This window comes from Malurus melanocephalus, unplaced genomic scaffold (assembly GCF_030028575.1).
Source record: "Malurus melanocephalus ecotype Western Australia unplaced genomic scaffold, MMel_1.1 scaffold_594, whole genome shotgun sequence".
NCBI classification, from domain to species: Eukaryota; Metazoa; Chordata; class Aves; order Passeriformes; family Maluridae; genus Malurus; species Malurus melanocephalus.
Genome location: NW_026623826.1, coordinates 112618 through 125215, shown reverse-complemented (window position 1 = coordinate 125215; position 12598 = coordinate 112618). Strand labels below are relative to the sequence as shown.

At 48.7% G+C, this 12598-nt stretch overlaps 1 protein-coding gene across 1 annotated transcript in view; it reads right to left on the bottom strand.

Moving 5' to 3' along the window:
* Positions 1-5470: 5470 nt before the first annotated feature.
* The window catches only part of GRPEL2 (GrpE like 2, mitochondrial), an 8225-nt gene continuing 1097 nt past the window's right edge, over positions 5471-12598 (bottom strand). The window contains exons 2-4 of the mRNA XM_057382972.1: positions 8999-9167; positions 7842-7923; positions 5471-5937 (exon numbers count right to left, since the gene is read on the bottom strand). Coding sequence (XP_057238955.1) covers positions 5582-5937; positions 7842-7923; positions 8999-9167 — 607 coding nt within the window. The 3' untranslated portion in view covers positions 5471-5581. The remainder of the gene's footprint in view (positions 5938-7841; positions 7924-8998; positions 9168-12598) is intronic.

Genomic DNA, 12598 nt, shown 5'->3' with positions numbered 1-12598 from the left:
GGCATGGCACAGCCCGGTATGGCACAGCACGGCACGGTATGGCACGGCACGGCCCGGCTCGGCACGGTACTGCATGGCCCGGCACAGCACTGCACGGCTCGGCACTGCACGGCATGGCACGACCCGGCATGGCACGGCACTGCACGGCATGGCAGGGCCCGGCATGGCATGGCTCGGCACGGCACTGCATGGCTCGGCACTGCACGGCATGGCACGGCCCGGCATGGCATGGCTCGGCACGGCACGGCACGGGCGGGGGAGGTGGCAGCAGCCCCGAGCTCCGCGGCACCGCTCCTGGAGCCCCCGGCGGAGAGTGGCACCGAGGGGACACGGGGGACCCCGGCATCCTGCCTGCCCTCCGCTCCTTACAGCATCCCACAGCCAGGCCCCAGCCCCGTAGCTGGCATCTCCCACCGCCGCCGTGCCCGGGATGCACCGCAGGGCACGGCCGGGGCCGTTCTCCATGTGCGCACACCAAGCTCGCTGCATCCTGCCTGCCTCATGCAGCAGCACGGGCATTTCACGGGCATTTCACGTTTTTGCTCGGGCTTTCTGCCCTGGGCAAAACAACCTGGCAGCGAGCAGCTTGTGCCAAGGGCATCCCACGGGAACCTGCTGCTGCTCGGATTGCAAAGGAGAGCAAAGGCTGAGCAAAGACTCTGGAACAGGTTGGACATGTAATTGCAGAGCCAGAGCCTGCTCCAGCCCAGGGCTGGCGCCTTACCCAGGGACAGAATTATGTTTGAAAATCCATTACTCAAACTTTGTCTGGGAAACACAAGACAAGCACAGGCCCCTTCCTTTCTGCATCTGGGGGCCACTTCAGACTTCCTGCACAGGGAGCACATACAAATGTGAATATCTGGGGTGGGCACAGACAAAAATTGCCCTCATTCAGCTCACCCGAGTCCTTAAAATGGCCAGGATCCCACCAGGATGGGGAAACAAGGATCCAAAGCAGCTTTAAACACAGCACACAAATATCTTTGCAGCACGTCTTGGTTTTTACGTGCTCTTACTTAACCAGCCTGATTTGCCCAGGGCTGTGGGCGACAAGAAATCTGCTGTGCACACAGCAGGGCTCCCAGACAGGTCAGCACTGCTCCCAATCCTCTCTGTGCTTGCAGGAGTTCTGGAATATCGTGCCATAAGCAAAATGCTCTGCCCCAAGCGCTGAGGCTTCTCTGCAGATGGTGGTGCCTGTGGTTTGAAAAGCCCCAACTCTCACTGTTGCAAAAACAGCAGAGCCAGAAACTTCCTAATACAGCAGCAGGATTTCCTGGGGTGGCGTGGTTACACCAAACAATGCTYGTGCATTTTCAGCAGGAGGAGGAAAAGCCCCCAAAATGGGACATCACCCCTGCATCAAGGCTGGCTTTGCTGGCAGATCTTCAGCACAGAAATATTGATCTCACCACATAAAGGCTATTTGTAAATGGTCTTTTCCAAGTGCTTTTTATTGAGGGGAGAAGTGCTGGGGGGCATTCAGAGATCTGAGAGAACAAGGCCCACTCACATGGCACCAACTGTCACAGCAGAGGCAGGAATGGAGGCCCAGCTATTTTTGCATTGAACGAAGGGAGAATGAAATCTGTTACAAACACACCCTTACAGAAAAAAAGCCTCGTCTTTCCTCTGACAAATCCCTGGAATCACAGCCTGCCTGTGGATGCCACAAGTGTGRATGCACCCTGTAAATTAACCCAGCTTTAATTGCACAATTCACTGGCTGCAGCACAGCACACTCAGGGGCAAACAGACAGCAAAGCCAAGCGAAGATAAAASCAGATATCCCGATTTCAGCTGCTGGCAGAGCTCTGCTGAACCAAGCACTGTGAGAGGCTGGCAGAAAAGATTTCTCTACACTCATCCAGCAGCAGACCCAGCAGGAAGTGTGGAAACACCAYGGACTGACACTCCTGGGCAGGTTATCAGGGCAGGAATCACCCTGTGTGAGCAAAGACAACACTTCACGTGTGTGTGCATTTCTGGGAGTGCTCCTAAAGCACCGTTAATGAAATGTTCAGCCACAGCCCTTTGCACAGGAACAGCAGAAACCTTGCAATGTGCACTCCCAGGTGGTTGGGGTTGGAAGGAGCTGCAGTTTGGGGCAGGGAAAAAGGCAAGAGAAGTCACTGCAATTCTTTTGTTTTATTAGCAAATGGACAGTATCTGGACATGGAAAGGARATCAGCCCTTGCCAACATCAACTCAAATGTCGTTGTCAGTTCCTTGCACTGCTCCCACACATCTCTGTCTTTCATACAGCCAGAACCTTTGGGTAAACAAAGAGCACAGAAACACACAAAAACCACAATATATACACATTTTCCCCCCACCTCAATGGACTTAGATTTTTGGAGATTAGCAATGCTTTGTTCATTGACTTTGCAAATAATATCAAAACATCTCGAGTTTTAAAATAAAAAAATACTACAATATTCACAATATAAAACTTAAATATTTTTTTTTTTAATTAAGGGACTGCTAAGAGCTATTGAGTGATCACAGCTCTCCCAACAGAAGCTCTGCTGCTGAAGCACTGAGAAGGTTCACAAAGCAACATTCACTCCATTCTGCACTGCTCCTGGTCAGAGTTCAGACCTTGCCATGCTCATGACAATGCCACTGGAGACTTGTCCAGGTGTGGAAATGATGAAAATGTACATGACACTTCCTCTCCTCTGTTATTCCCTCCCTCCTGAAGGATTCTTGTGTTTTATTGGATAAAGGGACTGCAGGGGAGCAGCTCATGGCTCAGTCCTCTCCCTGCAAGAATTACACAAAACAGGACAGAAAAGGCAGAAAKAACCTACAAAAGGAGAAATTCAACCCACCCTTCCACAATCTCATCTAGAAGACATCATTAAGTGTGCTTGAAAGGCAAGAGAATAATTTCCCTGGAAAATCTGGATTCTGTGATGGAATCCAGGTTTGCTTATTTAATTTTCACCTTTCAAGGGAAGCAGAAACTGGAACAAAGAACAGCTACAGGATTTATCTCTTTGGTAACATCTGTGGAAGAGTCTCTCAGCACTGGGTCCATTTCTCAGGAATCATAAAAGCCTGATGGGATCCTGTGGAAGTTTTGTAGGTTTGACTGGAAGAAGAGCTTGCCCCAAATCAAATAGGGTCTCTGTAAGGGTGGGAAAGAACTGGATCCCTCTGATTCCTGCTGCAGGGACACAACAATGTCTCAGTGCAAGCAGCCCCCAGACAGACAAACTGAATCAATATAATCTCTCAGTACAGACAGAAGGTCTGGAGTGCATTTTGGGATATTTCCTTAAGGCAGAAGTGGATGAGCACTGGCTGAGGAGACAGGCAGAGTTAACAAACAATGCCAAGCAGACTGAATGGCTGTAACAGCTTTTCACAGTCCAGAGGGCTCCACGGGTGAGTTTAAGGAGGATTTGGATCCATCACTCCTGGTGACACCCAGCTGCAGCCTTTCCACGACAGAAAAAYATTGTGTAAAATGCCTGTGCTCCTGTTTGGTTCCTTACAACTCAAGTACCACTTTCAGACTGGTTTCCAGCTCTCCCCTGCTACTGCAAGACTCAGCTAAGAGGCAGCCCCACTGTTCCTTCCAGCTGAGGATGTGGCTTCCTCACTTTTGAGGCAGAACAGCAAGATTTGTAGTGCCACTTTTCATGTTTTACCTCTTCTCTGGAGAAACAGCGTACCCTGGCGAGCTGCTCAGCAAAACAATGAGTAGGAAATTCTGTTTATCTCTGAAACTTCCAAAAACATGATAACAATACAAGAGCACTGAACGAGAGGTTTGTTCACGAGCTAAAGCTCCCAGGAAAACAGAGTTTCAGGGCTGAAATGTCCAGCACCTCCCTCAGATACTACTGCAGAGTGGCAAAAAGCCACACTCCAGAAAGGATCCACTGCAGACTCACACCACGGCTGTCACCAAAAAAAGTTTGCCTGGAACAGGTTAGAAATGTGCAGATTGCTTAAATTTCTGGGTTGACAACCCACTACCTGCACACAGCCTCCCCAGGGGAACGACTGTCCATGTTAAAGGCTGTGATAACCTCAAAGTCCACCACAAAAGGGTTTTTCAGCTGAAGCCTGCAAAGGAATGGGAGAAGAATAAATTTTCTTCCAAACCAGGGATGGCTTCCACTCTTAAGTAAAGCATTTTTGGAAGTGGATTTGTCAGGTTATGGATCCGATTCCAGAACGTAAAAAGGAAGGAATGAACAAATCAGTAAGAAACAACCTGAACACCAAACATTCCTGGTTTTGGGGCTTTATCTGCTCTTCTATCATTTGACTGCCTGCTGCTCTGCAAAGGGTTAAATTTTATCTTCCTCAGCGACTGCATCCTTTCAGCTGAGATAAATGAACTCCCAGGCMATAGGGCCAGTGGGAAATACATATGTGCTGTGACAACAACATGYCTCCAACCAGGAGGACAGCTCGAGGTCAGCTTTCACCTCCTCAGCCTTCTGCTCCTCTCGCTTTCTTCTTGTCACTGCTGCTAAAATTGGTTCAAGGGCACTTGAGATTTTGTAGCAGAGAAGATTTTTCTCCTTGTGTCAAAACCCAAAAGGTTCAATATTTACTAGGACCACACGAAAGTCGGATCTGAATRTGAATTGGGATTGGTGTAATGTGAGGATCTCTGCTGGAGAGCTGAGAAAACAGAACAGTCCAGATTTCCTGCTCAAGGGTACAGCTCCATTTTGCCAGCAGCTGCAACAAAGAGCACACAGTTTATCATGCTTGAAAGCTGCACAAATACCCACCAGGGARGAGAAATTACTCTCCTCTAGAATATACATTTTGGTTGGAGATTAAGAGATGCGAGGACAGTTTTCTGGCTCCATCACAAATCACCACTCCTTGTTTTACCTTTGGGAACAAGGAGGCAAGCTGCAATTTTACCTGGAGAAGGAATATTAACATTAATCTGACCTAACAACTGAATTCTTTTTAAAACCCTCATCTCTATTCAGCTTTAGTATGACAGAGATTCTGTGAATTCCAGGTGGTTTTCCTGAAGGAATGTAAGAAAAGCTGCCTTTAAATGTCATCTCAAGTGATCATCTTCACCCMATCCGAGGGCTCTGGGGACAAGGGAAGACATCCAAACCAGGTGACAATARTACTCATCTCTCTGGACTTTTCCCAGTGCTTGGCACAGGAAAAGCCTCACCRCATCCCTGTGAGGTAGGTCAGTGTTATTATTATAGTCCCTTAATCCAGCTGTGGAAAGTGAGGCAGAGAAGTTCCTTTCCCAAAGGCCACTGCAGGAGTCTCCCTCAGAGAGAGAACAAGCAGAGAATTTCCCTTTCCCTACTGCACCTCCCCTCTTCCCCATCCACACCTTCACGGGGAAACAAGCAGAGAAAGAGGCTGCAGTGCCACAGAATTCTGACAGAGAGCAGGACCTACGACTACTCCACGGATCCCAAGGAGGAGCATCAAACACACGAGAACCTCAGAACGGCGGCACCATCCCGCCACACAAACCCGGCTCAATAAMTAACAAAAATAACAAAACACACACAGCTGGCACAGCTGGCACCGTCCCCAGCTCAGGAAGCTCCCGGGTGGGGCCACATCACTCGTGTGACTCCACGGCCACCCCGACCAGCGCGTGTCGGATGGTGCGGCCGTGCAGTTTGTAGCCGTCCTGCGTCACCAACGCCACCGTGCCCGGCGGCACRCCCTCGGCTGGCACGTGGCAGATGATCTCGTGCTCGTAGGGGTCGTACCTGCCRCCCACGGGGTTCATCTTCTGCAGGCCGTGCTTGGCGAACACGCTCTGCAGCTTGGCCTCGAKCAGGGACAGGCCCTCGTAGATTTTTTTCAGCGCCGGGTTGGGGTCGCTGGGCTCCGCCTCGCCCGCTGCGCTCTCGGCTGTTTTCTCCAGGATGTCTGCTACCTCCACCAGGTCCCTGCAGAAACTCTGGATCCCTGCAGGAAGGACACGAAGGACAGGCTACAGAACATCCAGAGCTCCAGCACCAAGGACAGACACAAAGTCACAGCAGTTTGAAAGCATCTTTAAAGCTGCTCATTGATTTAAACTTAATTTAGAGATTAGGGCAGTGTCTTCTGATTTCTGTAACCAAAATTTCAGCATTGAGGGTAATCTAAAGACTCCCCATACCAAGGTATATGCAGGAAATGCACATCTGTGCCATGAACACACATTTATCTGTTCTTCCTGATGAAGCAGAGCATGAATGCTCACTCCAAACAGTTTATTGCAACTCAGGTCTGTCATTTAGGACTCTGCTCCACATCCTCCCGACACAATTTTGTCACACAAATGCCCATTCCRCAGGGAACAAACACAATGGGGGAAGCAAAAACAATGCATGGCTATTCAAAAGTACAAAATCCCCCTTTATTCATAGCTTAAAACCACTGTAGAGAGGCTGGACCAAAATGGTCCCTGGGTTGGTCATGAGAAACCAGGCAGGTTTTGTCATTAGAAAAAGGGGGTTAGACTGGCTGCATTTCCAGAAGTGGCTCCTTGCACAGCGCAGAAATTCCAGGAAAAGCAGCCTCCCTCAGTTACATAAATGTCATAACTCCCTGACTGGAATGACACATCGGGGAAACAGAAAATGAAGCAACAGTCAGGCGCTGTCTCCAGCTGTACATGTGAACAGGCACAGAACAAAGGCAGAGGAAGGAGGTGCAACAAAGGAGCAGACAGGAGCCCAGCAATTGCCACTCATTTCATAGAATCAGAGTCATTTAGGATGCTCAAGAGTTTTAAGATCAGCRCTGCCAAGGCCACCACTAAATCATGTCACTGAGTCTTTTAAACACCTGCAGGGATGGTGACCCCACCTCTCCCYTGGGCAGCCCATGCCAGTGCTTGGCACCACCCTCAGTGAAGAAATTCTCCTGAAATCCAATCTAAACCTCCCCTGGCACAACCTTCCTCTTGTCTAACCCTTCATTAATGGGGAAAAGAGACCAACCCCACTTTGCGACAGCTTCCTTTYGGATTTTTCTCTTATCTACTCCAAGTCTCACTCTGTGAGCCATTTCTAACAAAGAACTTATTTTTATTTCACATGTTTATTTCATGTTATATATTAAATCCCAGGAGCYCAAAAAACCCTCTCAAAATCAATCACCCTGTTGCTGATCATCCCCAAACTCAGCAGCAATTTTACAGCACCACGGGTRGAAGGTAAGAAAACACAGCAGCTCTAATTTCAAGGCTGCTATAATTCTAACAATAAACCTCCTGAGATTGATGCATTATGGAGGAAAACAGTTTTTCATTCTCAGAGATGGTTCTGGCACGCTGCAATGCCTGAACAGCAGTTTCTTCCCCCTTCACCTGCTTCTGCTGCCAAAGCTACAAATCCAGCTCGTTTCACTGATACTAAAATATTTCTTTTAGAAGTTTTAAACATCTAATCTAGAGATTGACAACCAGATTGCCCCAGGCAGCATCTACCTCCCGTAAACTAGAGCAGAAGAGGCTGTTCATAGAGAAAAGGAGATCACAAMCTGATGGCACAGCTGAGGATAAAATATACCCTGCCAGAGCCAATCCTCAGCACACAGGGTTTTCAACCAAGTCAGCAGAACTAAATTCAGCTGCACTGGGACTATTAAAAAAAAAAAAGTCCAATTCTGTGATTCTGTGGGTAAACCTGATAAGACAAGACACAGCTGGACATAGAGAAAAAAATAGTGATTAAGTCCCRATATCAAGAGTCCAGGCCAAACATCACATCAGGCTTTWYAATGAACGAGGGAGGGCAGGACAGKGGGACAGAAAAGCTGTTGATCAGCATTTTCTGCTCAGGCAGGCAGAGCAGTGCAGCAAACACAGCCCTTTTGCTTACCAAAGAGTTTGGCATCTTCCACAAACTTCTGTGTTCTCCTCCGGACGTTCTCGGAATCTGCCAGAGCTTTCCGGTATCGCTCCTGTAACCACAGTGGGGACACATCAAACTGGGAGGTAAAACCCCATTCCTCACCTTGGGAAATGCTTTAAAAAGAGGAGGATGTGCTGGGCTCCTCCATTTTCATACACACAGTGTAATTCTATGAATTACCAAAAACTGCAACTCCCTCAGAAGAGCYGAGGGAGGCCAGGAACATTCTGGGCACCGAATGACTGAATTCAGCTGAGCAGCAATGTCAGGCTGCTGCTGAGATCCTCCTTCCACAGCAGGCAGCACAGTGAGCAGCTGATTTATCACTCAGAGAATGCAGAGTTCTCAGAGTGATTATCTCCACAACAGCTCAATGCTGTGGTATCTAATCCCCTCCTCAGTCACGTGTGCTCTTCAATATAGAACATGATTTCCACCACATGCTGCCACTTACTTTCCTTCTGGGATAATCGGGATCCAGTGTGACACAGAGATATTAAAGAGTGTCCAAAGGAGGGGTGTGAAGATGGGGAAAAGCCTGGAGGGGCCATGGAGGAGCAGCTGAGGGCACWGGGATTGTTCAGCTGGAGGAGGCTGAGGGGAGACTCAGTGGGGCTGCAGCTCCTCCCGAGCCAGGAACGGCCGGAGCTGGGCCAGGGAGGGTCAGGCTGGAGAGCAGGGAAAGGTGCTGGGCACCTCAGAGGGTGCTGGCACTGCCCAGGCTCCCCAGGGAATGGTCCCGGCCCCGAGGCTGCCAGGGATGCACAGGGGGGATTGTTGGGGGGTCTGGGCAGGGACAGGAGCTGGGCTGGGTGATCCTGCGAGAATTCAGGATATTCCAGGATTCTGTGCCAATATGTGATGCGTTCACTGCCACGAGGCTGTGGAAGGAGTGCCCATCCCAAAACACGGCTCTTCCTGCCAGGATCACACCACCAGCGCCCTGCTGCTGCCTCTGCTGACAGATGGTGCTTTTGGGGTGCAATTTCCCCCTCTCACACTCAGGGCACAGCTTTCACTGATGATCAAACATTTCTTTTAGCATTCACAGAAAAAATCCAGGAAAGACAGAGCAAGCCAAGGGGACTGAAGCAAAGGCACCCTGATGCCAGCAGCACACTCACAGTTAAATCTCGGACTTGCTCTTCCAATTTGGTRGCTTTGTGCTCCAAGGCACAGTCAGGGAGGGGGGGTTTGGGATCCTCACTGGGATCTTCGGGGCCACACTCATCTCCTGTGCTTCTCTGCTGAGCTGCAGTGCTGAAAGCACAGGGGGATCCTCTGRAAGACAARCTRGAGACAAAGAAACAAAGTTAAGGRAYATCAGGGTCAAGGAGAGTTCTAGATCAGTGTCATGACTAAAAGCAGGCTCTCTGAGAAAGGTACACAGGATTCTAGCCATAATTTTAGCTCGTTTCAGAAAACACAGACAATCAGCACAGAAACACAATGAGGTGATTTAAAACTCTTTATTTTAGACTAACATGGCACMCAGAGGCTGTACACCACTTCTCTGGCCTTGAAAAGAGCCAGATTTTCACAGAAACACAGAATAACTGAGGTTGGAAAAGACCCTCAACCCATGAACCTTTGACTGATCTCCACTTTGTCAACTACACCAGAACATCAAGTGCCAYGTTCAGTTGTTTCTCAAACAYCTCCAGGCAYGGTGACTCCACCACCTTCCTGGYCTTTTCCAACCTCAATTTCCATTCAGAAAACATTTCCATACACACCTATCAAGGAAGGGTATCTCCTTTTTTGAGAACACCTGGGCCCTTCCTCTGAGCAAAGCTTCCAACATCCCCTTTGTGCAATATTTTACACCCCATCCATGCAATATTTTCCATACATTCGGTGCACATCTACCCAGAGAAAGGCCAGAAATGCCTGTGCTGGCAGCAGCTCCACCCCTGTGTTTATACAGCACAGTTCCACTGCACAGAGACAGTAATTCAGACCCCACAGTCGATCCAGAGAGGTCACATTACCAGGCCTGCACCATTCTTCCTCTTTAGCAATGCTGYGTTGCTCAGGTTCAATGTTTCAGAAAAGCACAGAATTTGGTTTGGGATCTATCACAGCTCCTTAGTGCTTTTCAGCAGTTTTCCCCCCTTTATTCCACTACTGGAGCTGAGCAGAATTCAATTTCAAGGAGTTAAACCAGCTGAAAAATGACCCTATAAAACAAGAAGGCTTTTCTCTCTGTGTCCCTGAACAGGTTTGCTGCCAGATCAGATCAGTGCAAGTGCCAGCACCAAAGGGAAGCCAAACATGGGAGGTGTGGGCAGGGAGGAGGCATCCCTGAGGTGGCTCAGATTGGTTCAAAAGCCCAGCTCAAGAGATCTGGATCTGCCCAAAACCACCAGGCATCTGCTCCCACCCCATCTTTAGCTGCCCAGATGTTCTCTCATTTAAATCCTTAATGCCAGGTTMATGTCCCACAGCACTAATGACAAACTTCCTTTCCCCACCTGAGCACATTTGCATGTGCAGTTTTTATTAAGTGGGAACTTAAAACATCATCTGGGTGTCAAACCACTCCTTTTCAACAAATTATGTGCCAGATACAAATCYGAAAGTGCTTTTTCTACTGACATTTGCTCTAGAATAGGACCTTCCTCAGACCAATCTTTAAAGGACCATCTGGGTTCTAGGAATGACAACACAGGGAAAAAAAACCCCACATTTCACCCCTGGCTGCTCTTTGGGGCTCAAAACCCCATCTTGAATGATTTTTAAGATTCCTATCACATTCATTTTATTTAATAGCAGCAGTCTGTCAAAGTTAGAGAAAGTAAACTAAACTGGAGGGAGGACAAAGCAGGACCCCTTCACCAAACCTTCAAAAATCAATCTGTGAGGCTTTCTTTGCACAYAAAAGTGCCCATGGCAAGCACCAGCTACAAGCTTTATCCTTTACCATCTCCCATTTCATTTCAAAGAGCTGCAGGGATGGAAATCAGCCACGCTACGGAGGAACCAAAGAACCTGAAACGCAGCTGAGAGATCTTGCTGGGCCCCTCAGAGATCAAACTCCTTGTTTTAAAAATAGGCTTTGCAGCTCAGTTAACTCCTCTGCACCCAGGAAGCCAAACTTGGTGAGATATTTCCCTGTGGTTCCAGTGCAGGGATGGGTGTGTTTGGCGTGGGAGAGGGGCAGGGATCCAGCTTTGAGGAGCTGCCTACGTGGAGCAGGGAGCTGCCTGCATGGACTCCTTGATCCCAAATCCCAGAGCGCTTCCCCCGTGCAGGGACATGTTCTGGATATCACGTGCTGCCTGGAAAAATCRTGGGCAAGAAACCACAGCCTTGACTCCAAAGGGAATTAAGGGAATTCTCCAGCTCTGTTACACAGAATCGAAAACGCCGCCGCTCGATTTGCTCCTTCCTGCAGGATGAAAGGAATCCTCCCCCAGCAAGTGGCAGGAGCTATTTAGGGGCTGTCCACTGTCTGGGCTCCATCTCCTAAAGGCTGGCTTGATCACAGCCRCCCTAAAAATAGGCAGAGATCCCACGGGAGGAAGCTGACACATCCTGAAGTGACAGACGCGTGGAAGGCGTGGGCCGTGCCGAGGGGGTTACACAAGTTGGTGTTACAGAAAGATTTACAAAGTGAGAGGGAGAAGAAGAGGAGAAGCTGATTGCAGCCATATGGTTCAAGCCAATTGTCCTTCAAGATCCRTATTTCAGTGATGAGAAGGGACTCTGGTCAGGGATACAGAGGTGTCACCTCTTTCTGGAGCATCCCAAAGTGACAATGGCTCTCTCTAAGCTAAGGGTCCTTCCCCACCTCTCCTGGAACACTCCCTCCTCCTCCCAAATCAGCATGACAAAGCACTCAGTGCTGAAACATCTGCTCTGCTTGCAGCTCTGCTGAGCCTGCTTTGGAAGGAAATCTAATTACTCGCAATTCCTTCGTGCTGTTTCATCAGGGAGTGACTCCAGAGATAATCCAGTGGAAGGAGGGGATTGTCTGGCTCTGCTCTGCTCTGGGGTGGCCTCACCTCCAGTCCTGGGGGCAGTTTTGGGTGCCAGGACATAAGAAACACCCAAAGGAGGGACAAAAGAGAGACACGAAGATGGTGAAAGATGCAGGAGGACTGTGCCAGGGTTCAAGGAGCGTTTGGACAATGCTCCCAGGGATGCACAGGCGTGATTTTTTGGGCTGTTCAGGGACAGGAGCTGGACTGAATGATCCTGAGGGTCCCTTCCAGCCCAGGATATTCTGGGATACTCTAACACCAAGAGGATTCCTCCTCAATGAAGCTTCAACTTCTGCACTCAGCAGTTTCACAGCAATGGCAGGTCCTGGTGATCCTTCAAGATAAAAGCCTGCTCATCTCCATCACTCACCTATTTCACACTCACTGCATCTTTTTTTAGAAGCAAAGCAGTTTTCACACATATAAGAAGAAGAATGTCCTGACATGCATCTTTACATTTAGTCCCAAACACAGCTGCCTCTATTACATGCTGCAGATTTATTATCTTTCATTTAAATAGTCTTTTAGTGGTGTTTCTCTTCTAGACAAAAAAAAAAAAAATCATGTGCATTTTGGCTTTTTTTTCTTTTCACCTGCCCACATTTCACTCAAATAACCAAGGCACCTTTATGGATTTCTCTTTTATAAGACATATTCCATGATGTCCAAAACCTGAGCTTTTCTGTCTAAATACTGACACAATGAAATGGATTCCCTTCCTGAGACCACCCAACACAC